This window comes from Hypomesus transpacificus, unplaced genomic scaffold, assembly GCF_021917145.1.
Source record: "Hypomesus transpacificus isolate Combined female unplaced genomic scaffold, fHypTra1 scaffold_129, whole genome shotgun sequence".
Lineage (NCBI taxonomy): Eukaryota > Metazoa > Chordata > Actinopteri > Osmeriformes > Osmeridae > Hypomesus > Hypomesus transpacificus.
Window position 1 is genome coordinate 405,123 of NW_025813705.1, and position 10,196 is coordinate 415,318.

General features: G+C 41.9%; 1 protein-coding gene across 1 annotated transcript in view; it reads right to left on the reverse strand.

Annotated features, from left to right (window-relative positions):
• Positions 1-4,112, reverse strand: part of lrriq1 (leucine-rich repeats and IQ motif containing 1) — a 29,980-nt gene extending 25,868 nt beyond the window's left edge. The window contains exons 1-9 of the mRNA XM_047050815.1: positions 3,767-4,112; positions 3,440-3,542; positions 2,754-2,845; positions 2,543-2,627; positions 2,193-2,419; positions 2,012-2,086; positions 1,041-1,730; positions 492-986; positions 108-260 (exon numbers count right to left, since the gene is read on the reverse strand). Coding sequence (XP_046906771.1) covers positions 108-260; positions 492-986; positions 1,041-1,730; positions 2,012-2,086; positions 2,193-2,419; positions 2,543-2,627; positions 2,754-2,845; positions 3,440-3,542; positions 3,767-3,901 — 2,055 coding nt within the window. The 5' untranslated portion in view covers positions 3,902-4,112. The remainder of the gene's footprint in view (positions 1-107; positions 261-491; positions 987-1,040; positions 1,731-2,011; positions 2,087-2,192; positions 2,420-2,542; positions 2,628-2,753; positions 2,846-3,439; positions 3,543-3,766) is intronic.
• Between the last annotated feature and the right edge of the window lie 6,084 nt (positions 4,113-10,196).

Sequence of the window (10,196 nt, forward strand, 5' to 3'; positions counted from 1 at the left end):
GTGTTCACTATATAACAATTATCAGGGGTCTGGCATCCACTAACCGTTAGTGGAGACTGACATTCCTTTGTTCCATAAAACCGACACTTGCAAACCTGTGTATTCACCTGTACATCTACGTAGCGAAGCTCCACACACTGGCCCAGTCCTTCCAAGGCTCTGAGGCCACAGCCCCTGAGGGTGAGGGACTGCAGTCTGGGGCAGTGGGCCAGGGTGGAGAGAGAGCAGCCAGGGAGGTTTTCCACGCACACCGTGGTCACCTGTAAAAGAATGCGGTCGAATAATCTGCCATCGTATTTGATCATTGCTAGAGTGAGTTTGAGTCAGTTGGATTCATTCTGAGAAATGAAATTCCTCTGGGTAAAAAAGGCAGAAAAAATGGTATAAGAACAACACTAGTTTGTCCCATTTACTGTATGCAAGACAGGAGGATTAACAAAGTGTTTTAGGGTCAGCGAATGAAAGGGCTGAGGGGCATAATACGGGTTTACCTCTTGAAGGGAGTCCCAAGCTCCATGTTGCAGCAACACATCTGGGGAGATAGGGGGCAGGCAATCCACAGCAGTGGCTCTCCTTGCCCTCCTTCTCTGTGGCGTTTGCATCTTCCTCTTATTCTGCAGTGAGAGTTTGGACCAGGGGATACAGTCCTTCATCCAGGCCAGTCTCTTCTGCTCAGTTTTCTCTGATAAGGTCATGGACCCGGAGTTACAGGATGCTGGGACAGGGTCAGGGGTCATCTGTTGAGGGTCTATGGTGGTGGTGTTGGGGTAAAGGTGAGAGGGACTTCCTTTATCTGCCGTTGCAGGTATGGAGTCGTGTTTAGTGCTTTCTTTCTGTGATGTACATTCTACTAGGTTTATGTTACCTATTAGTCTGATGGTGTGTTGATGTTTGTTAGTCTGATGGTTGAGATTAGGTTGGATTTTTCTCTCCGCCTCCTCCTTCCTTTTATCTTCCTGCTCTTTCTTTCTAATCTCCTCCTTGTGTCTTTTCTTGTCTGCTGCTTCTTTCTTTCTCCTCTCCTCCATCCTTTGCTTTTCTTCCTCCTGCCTCTTTCTCTTCTCATCCTCCCGCTTCCTGTTCTCTTCTTCTATTATTTTCTCCTTTTCCATCCTCCTTTCCTCTTCCTCCCTTTTCTTCTTCTCCTCTTCCTCCCTTTTCTTCTTCTCCTCTTCCTCCCTTCTCCTCCTCTCCTCTTCCTCCCTTCTCCTCCTCTCCTCTCCCTCCCTTCTCCTCCTCTCCTCTTCCTCCCTTCTCCTCTCCTCTTCATTCCTCTTCCTTATCTTATCTTCTTCCCTCCTCCTACTCTCCTCGTCTTCCTTCTTGCTCCTCTCCTCCTCCTCCTCCTTCCTCCTCTTCTCCTCCTCCAGCTTTTGCTCGCTCTCCAAGCGCAGACGCTCCACCTCCTTGGCCCTTTCATACTCTGCTCTTCTCCTCTGTAGCTCTTGCTCCTCCCTTTCCCTCCTCCTCCTCTCCTCCTCCATCTCCCTCCTATGTCTCTCTGCCATTTCTCTCCTCCTTTGCTCCTCCTCACGCCTCCTTTTCTCCTCCCTCCTGCAGTGGAGCCTGGCTCTGAAGCACCGGCGAGCCAGCAGGCCTCGGTAGCCAGTCTGGATCTTAATCGCCGCACCCCAGCGCAATGCTTCTGTTCTGAGCTTCTCCTCCTTCAGCATTTCTTCCAAGGCCCTCCTCTCATCCTCCATCTGTCTCTGTAAGCTGCTGATTAGCTCCTGGTGGGCATGTAAGATATTAGGATTGAAGCCGTTAGGATACTACAACGAAGCCCAAAGCTCCTATCAAATAGATTGTATTTGTTAAACAAGGTGTATTAGGTGTATTAGTGGCAGACTTATTTTTCAACTAGGCACATATTCATGGATCAAAAATATTTGGAATAGTGTGAGTTGAAGGCTAGCTCTTTCATTGCTTCCAATAATCAGAGCCATTTCGATATGCATCAAGGGAGACAGGACTAGGTTCAAATGTGTATTTGTATATGACTGAGGGCCACCTGTTGTTGAAGCAGCTCCTTTTGGCGTTTCTCCTCGGTTTCTGTGTCAATTGTCTGCATGCCTATTCTGAGAGGCTGCATGCAAAAAAAGGACTATCAACAACAATGACTGGGAATTGTGTTGTCCCTACTGAGATCTTCATTGATAATTAGAAGACCTCCTGATGATCAACAGTCTCACCTCAGTGGTCCCTTCTATCCGCCTCAGCTCGTCTTCAAAGTCTCTTTGCCGACGTTTCTTCCACTCCTCCTTTTCTCTCTCCTCGTTCTGCTGCTTTTCTCTCTTTGCCTGGAACTCCACTGTTCTCCTCTCGTCCTCCTCTATCAGTTTTCGCTCCAAGGCCTTTAGTTCGAGATGGAATTGCCGCTCCGACTCAAGATGCTCATCACATCGAACTCCGTCTGTGTCTAAACAGAGGACAGGTCATGTGTGGATTAAGGTTTAATATTACACAGATGACATACTCTGAAAGGGGGGTTTCATATCCACTTCGAATTGACATTAGACAAAGTACAGAAATAAACACTGACTTCCGATGTTCACTTCTGATTCACTGGGACAATTGGTGCTACCTGGTGGTGTGTCCGTCTCCTTATTTATTTCCTCTGAAATTACCTGCATATAAAATAAAATCACCTGTTACAGAGCACTGTCATTGAGGTAAATGTAGGCTATTTCAGTAAACAAAAGTAATCTAAAGTGTTCATATTACTTTATTACACTAACAGCCTAAAAACTCACTCCTGGCTCGTATAATTTCACATTTCCGTCAAAGTCAGCTGCATCTTGGGACAGAAGGTCATCCGAACAACTTGCATGGATCGAGGACACATCTGAAATGGTAAAATATATTAAGGGGGGAAAATGAACTTGGAGTAGTGCAGGATATTGAATAGATACACGATGCAAGGGTTAATAACCTACATGTAATTGTAAATCATGAACCAAGAGACAACAGCCCAATCATTGGACATGGTGCAGTGTGGTGCTGGCATTACTGTGGTGCATGGTACACTAACTAACCTACCTAATGACAGCATGAAATATTTAAAAAAACAGAAATGACATGCAAATGTTGGCTTCACTGTCAAAGGTGTATACAGTGTGTTGGTGTTGCATTTAGCCAATAAGCTTCAGCCCGGGGGTAACATGGGAGTGGGGAAGCTTTTGGCCAGAGGGTTTTGTTAGGGTAGCCTACTGTTGTCACGTCATTTTGGAGCTGTTGAATAAACGTTACGTTCTATCCTATTTGTTTAGTGCTAGTTTTAAAGTTTTTGTTTAGTGCTTTTTAGTTTTAAAAAGGGTTACATGTAGCCCAGAAGAAGTGGTCTGTAGAAAAGTGGAAGTGTGCATCCTCAGTGTGACACTTCAGGGGGAACATGGTCTGAAAGCAGACAGACAGTAAACTCCCTTGGGGCACGAGTTACCATCATTTTCTAAGTCCTCAAGAATGAGATGTTCCAAAGCACTTGCTCTTCTCCTGACGACCTCCACATACGAAAGTATTGACTCGGGGATTTCAATTATGTCCTGGGAACATGGTGGTAAGAGTTATAACATGGTACGGGTTATAACTTACTGCGGACAGTTAGACGGTGTATTAATAGTGAAACACGTTTGTGTTTACTTTCTATATAAGCTTGCTCTAGTTAGTTTGCAAGCTACATTACATTTCGATTTAGGCATATTCCTTGGTGTATCATAAGCCTCAACCATAACTCATTCAAACCATTACAGAACAGACAGTAACTCACGTCGTCATTATCTGCCTCCTCCTCAGATAAGTAAAATTCCTCTTCATCGGTAGTGTCTTCAAGATCAGAATCGTTAATGTTCAGTTTGCTTTGGTCTTGCTTACTGATGTCTTCATCAAATGTATTGACATCCATGTTCTTCAGACAGTGCCCCAATCAGACGGGCCATACACTAACTGTCTTTCCAGAGTTCACGAAAAAACAGGCGGTATGCATAACTTATGCGTATCAGTTATTAACTACAAATTTAGGAACAATGTAATGATATATTAGCTATCTAGCTAACTAGTTTGTTGCATTTTAGCAAGTTGTTGATAGCATGTTCCAAGCGATGAATTGCATACACGCGTCCAAATCGAACCTTGGTTGCCATGGAAATGAAAAACACAACAGGACAGCCTGCACACTCATACCGTAACAAAAATATGCGTTTTCTTATTGGAGAGGTAAATAGTTAGCATATTTGACCAGATAATATGAAGATGGAGGATGAGGATTTGATTGTGTCAAACTGCAGCAACATTTGCATTTCTGTAGTTTACTAGAGTATAGGGGAAAGGAGAAGCCTTGAAGGGAACGTGGCTTTCTCAGACAGGAAACGGGTGGTTGTTAGCTAGTGCTACTGCTACTCGTAGTTACAGTCATAGACATAATACATTTTCGTTATTATGTCTATAGTTACAGTACAGTATTTCCTGTTCACTAATTTAAGTGTGTTGTGGGTTGAAAAGAATGCACTATAAATTGCAATTAATCGTATACCTTCTCCTTCCCCTTCTCTCTGTCTCCCTCCTATCAGCTCAAACAGAGCTACAGTACATCCATAGTTCTGCTATTGCACAGCCATGTACTGTTAACACCAACAATACACTGTCTTTGTGACATTTTATAACAAAAAAGGTAATTATGATGGGTGTTAAAAGTGCTGAACTTTCCGCCTCAGCTTTTGTGGAGATTCCAGTGCTGCCCACACAGGTAGCCTACTCCCATACCCGTTCTCAAGGGCTTTCAAAGGGGACTTTCAAAGTCACATTCCTCTTAGTTTTCAATGGAGAACAATATGTTCCCTTACGTCTGTGGTTTTGAAACATAGAGTCTACTTCTTGTCACTTGTGGCTTTATAGTGAGGCGAACAAAACTTGAAAGTCGGCAGTGAAATGGTACGGGTCAGGCCAGGCCTATATCGCTCAGAAACGAACACCAAATTCAATCAAAAGACAACACAAACACAGCAAAAAACAGCTACTAGGACAACTTCCTATGTACACTAAACAGCCAAAAGTATATATGGACGTCTGACCATCACACCTATAGAAGGTCATTGATAACATTCCAACACCAAGGGCATTACTGTAACATGGAGTGTTATTGGAAAGCCTATTGGAAAGCCTTCCTAGAAAAGTGAAGGCAGTTAAAATAACTTCTCATGAATGCCGATGATTTTGGAATAAGAGGTTCAAAAAGCAGGTGTTTGTATACTGAGCCACATATGTCCACATACAATTAGGACCATATAGTGGGTATGTAAGGTCATATGTATGAATACAGGGTCAAAGGTCAACCTCATGAATGCCACTGACATCTGCATGTAGGTCTAGTTTATAGGTTGTTGCGGGTCAACGCGCAACTTCAGTGACAGCTCTGATAGGAGCGAAGGGAGAATTTGGCGGAGCCCTGTTGTTGAAGTCAAACTGTCCATCCTTTTGTTTCATTAGGTCCCCTAAGAAGCATTCACCAAGTTCAATTGCTCAAAAAGGCCCCATCAGCAAGCCTTGTCCACTCCAATTAGGGCCGGACCCTTTGTCGTTGGGCAAGGTGTCCGGTGCTTTTGTCCGTGAGCACGGAACCCAGACAGCGACTAGACAGGCCCAAGCTGCAGATTTACACAGCAGATTACTCCAGTCAATGGCGGCTCCGGCCCTAACAGAGCAATGGTTTAGATAGTGCCTGTGTGTGTACTGTGCCAAGGGTTTTCTGTTACTCGTCTGTAGCCATTATCTGGACTGGAGCAGCCATAGCGCTTCAAGCCTATCATTTCCATCGGTGACTTTGAGATAGAGGAGGGGGTCACTGGGAGGAAGACCAAACATGTGACTCTCTAGTTCCCATGTGTCTTCGGGTTTGTCTCCTGACGTTCAGCTCAGGGAATTTGGAATAGAAGTTGATCAGAAGGAAATGGAGTGGGATTCCACGTTTTCCTTGTGAAGAGATTAGTGTTGGAATCTCCCCAAAGCCTGTCTTTTTAATCTTGATCTTGGTCTGTCTTTCTACTTAAAAAAATAATCTGTGTTACTTTCAAAATCTGACGCTCCCCTGTCACCCACCCCCCTCCACCAAAAATGAAAACATGGATAACCCAACACCTTTCAAAGAAGTTGGAAGTAACTCAAGGTTCATGGAAGTTTAATTGTATTAGGTGCCCTTGAGAGGCCAAAATTTGACTGAAATAATCCCAAATGAAAGACATCAATCAGCAATGTGAGGCAAAGGCCTAATCGCTTAAATTGTGATTACTGTCCATCATAGGAGATACTCCCCAACATTGGAAAGCTTTGAAATTAGCTAAAATTGGCCTGACTCACCTACTTTAACTTTTCACTCCCATACAGGGATGAAAAGAGATTAACGTTGTTATAGAATTATAAAACTGGAACAAAAGTTAGGTCTTGTTATGAGTGAAACATTCCACGTATGAGATTTGGAAAAAAAAATCTAAAGTTATGTTTATGTTTGTAGTATGACCTTATTATGACAAAGCTGCCTAAAATGACTACAGGATTACCATAATCAGACATTCCCTAGTTATAAGCAAGGTTTAAGAAATTATCTGTTGCAGGGTCTTGTTCTTGTTCAGTATTTTTCCAAATGTGCATACATTTGACAAGGTTTGCACTTATAAAATCCCAATGTGTATGATTCGAAGGAAAACAAAGTTTTAACTGTGCCTTTTAAGGATGTAAGTAAGGATGCAGATGTGTAGAATGGTTCATTCATTGTAAGGATTGCATGAATTTCCCCCGAGACACTGAATGGCATTGGAGAGTGATAGACTAGGCTTTGTGTTGAGGCCACACTTTATGTAAAGGGCCAGCTGTGCCGACTGTGAAGGACTCAATGACTATACTACAGCAGACATGAGACACAGGTTGAGACTCTTTGGAAAACAGAATATCCGTATTATTCCATTATTTTGATGATGAAAAATGAAATAACTGTATTTCTTAAATAGTTTCTATTTTTAAAAAGTCATCAGTCTAAGAGGGTGCAAACATCTTGGGCCTTGGGTGTATTGTCACTCATACCAGCCACAGTGTACATTCAGGACAACCCCAGGTCTGAATTCCTCAGAAGATTTCCCATTTACATATTCTCAGAATCCCATGACTTGAACTAGCCGCGTGACACAGAACTGTCTCGAGTGAAAGGAGGCTTTATGGCTATACTTTGCAATTAATCCTCTCTTTGTCAAAGCATATCACGCCTCCCACCGTAAGAGCTTGGGAGGCAACCTGCTGTCCATTCTTAAATCCCTTCACATTAGTTCCATTAGTCCACTTTTCTTCAAATTAACTGTATGCAGAAGGAGAGAGGAAGGACCTGTGGATGAGCTGAGAGTAAAAAGTGTGTGTGTGTGACAGAAAGAAAGAGAGAGAGAGAGAGAGAGAGAGATTGCATAGAGAAGGACGTAAATAAAGTAGAAAGACATGGCACATTGATTCCAAAAGAAAGCCCCCTGCCTTAGAGCTGGCCTCACTATTGTGTAATGCAGTAAAATGGAATCATTCTGTATCTGAAACGCAGAGGAAAGAGGATTCAAAAGGCATGTGACCACTAAGAAATAACCAAATGAGGTTCAGAAGAGAGGTCTGTGGTGTTTCACATTTGGGAAATAATAATACAGTACCAAAGAATATGTTATGCATTTTATTATGAAAATGTAAACCTTGGTGAACGTTCTCTACACTTCCAAATTCTAAAGGTCCAAAACAGAATTGAACAGTACAAACAATTTAATGGCTTTAAAATCTTTCTCTGACAGAAAAGCTACAATTCTGGAGGGAACAGTTACTACAAAACAACATTGTCAGATAATAATGTCCTTTCTCCCATATACCCTATGGCCAGACAACACTTCCTTTGATGCTTCAATGTTTTTCTCATCTTTTGACATCAAAATGATTTCAAGGTTGACTCATGAGAACATCATGTTGCATCATTCTTTTGATGTACTGGGTGACATGCATGCAGCATATCTTAGTACATAGTGTTAGTGCTCTCCTGAAAACAATTTGTTCTGTTGAGGACATTGACAAAGTGATTTAGCCTTTGACTGACTGCAGACAAGACAAGCAATAGTTCACACGCCCTTTTCAGCTGTTTTAAAGGTCAGAAAGTAATCTCAGTGTTGAGGAATTGTCCAATACAAGCTCAGTATGTGACTTAATGTTTACAAATAGTAGGCACACTGCTTTCAAAATGACTGTAGCCTACATTGTCCATAAACTGAGAAAAATTAAGTAAAAATGTGGGATTGGTATGCTTATGACATGTTATGATGAAGCAAACTTTTGGATGGAGATGTTTTTAAAATATTTAGAAACAATCACATTTTTAAGTTGGATCTTGTAAAAGAAATTATGAAACTTCAATGAAAAATGTGTTGTCCGGAAAATGTTGTACACTGCAGTGGGTTTCATAATTTGATCAGTTGTCAAGGAAAATTGATAAATGATAGCATATCAGGAGGTTATGACGTTGTGAAAACCAATGCCTTAACTTTCCAATGGCAGTCTTGTGACTACATATCAGGATCGGATTACCAAACTCTGGGTTAGCCCATGAAGAATTCAACAGGTAAGCTTTGGCAGCTTGCTATCTGTGACCTGTCTGTGTTTACCACCAAAAGATCAAAATAGACATCATCTAACATACAATAGGATGTACTGTGAATTGTAACTCATTGCACACAACAGCCTTTTCTACATTTTCAAAAATGTTTTTTTTTCTTCATGCTGTCTCAGGAAATATAAGGGATCAAACATGAATTGATAACATCGAAACTAGTGGTTTTACCCAGCTAATCATGTTAGATAATCAGAGATTGGTTTGTTTTAAGGTAGGAAATGTTGAAGTGCATCTGTTTCTTAAATACCATTGGAAGCTGATGCTTTCAAAAACAATGCTGGAATTTATGCTTGCAATCAAGCACATTACAATTAGAATAGCTCAGGAATCAAGCTATTGAGGGAAAATATTGAAGAAAGGCCATGACAAGTCTCACAATGTGATATCTTCCTTTTAAAGCAGAAGACCATCTTCATGTTCTAATTTGCAATGATAAATCTAACGTTCTATAACAGCCCAGTTACCAGAACCTTCTGTCAAGTGACCTTGTGACCATATGATGATGTCAGGAGTGTTTTTTTAATATATATTTATCCTGAAGACAAAGACATGACTAAGGACTTTCAGGAGTTGAGATCACACTTAGTCTGGGGGCCTGGGCACGTCTTACGAGGAAAGTCACCATCCTCAGCTGAGAAGAAGGCGTCGTCATTCCGGTCAATAACATCAGTCATCCTGAAGACTCCATCATCCCCACTCCCACCCCTTTGAATACACAATACAGACACAAACCTGTCCTTGACCTAACGGGTGTTTGTTGTGAGTGTGTTCCAAGACAAATCTCACTTTCTTGCTAAATGTTACCTTCAAAACTCTACTTTGTTGAGAACTGTCTTCATTAATCTGGGGCCGCACTTGTGTAAATGGCAGGGGGCTGTTGAACTCACTGAGAGAATGCTTTGTTAGGGAACTGTTAGCCTACATAGAAGAGATACTCTACTAGGAACAATCAATATCTATGTCTGCTCAGGCTGCCCTTTCTGGGCTCTGACAGAAAGGGAAGGGTCCTGTGTAGAATATTGCTTGGCAGTTTACATTTCAGCCAAAAGATGTGTTGTAGGCAGGAAGGTTTGGAGAGTACAGTTGTTATACTGAACTAATGGTGGATTTCTGTGTGAAACCCTCCACCAGTAATACCCACCCCAAAACAGAGATAGAGGGAGATATTATGTTGATAAAAGTTGGAGAACCGTTCTTCATGATCTGTGGTTGGGTGTTTATTCTGGGAGATTTTTCAGCAGGGGTGTAGTTTACGCACGCACTTGTCATGTGAACTGTACATTGGCATCTTTTCACAGGCCTACTTTATAAACACATGGTTGAATTCGAAATTAATATGTCATGCCAACTATACCACTTACAGTGAAATACATATTGCTCAAAATAAGGTTGACTGATTGATACAAACATATCGCACCGATAAATCCAGCCTACAATGATCGACCTTTCATTAAAAAAAGCAGAAATCACATGTGCGCACTCTATCCTCCAGTAGCTTGAAGTGGACGGGACTGCTCGATGCGCA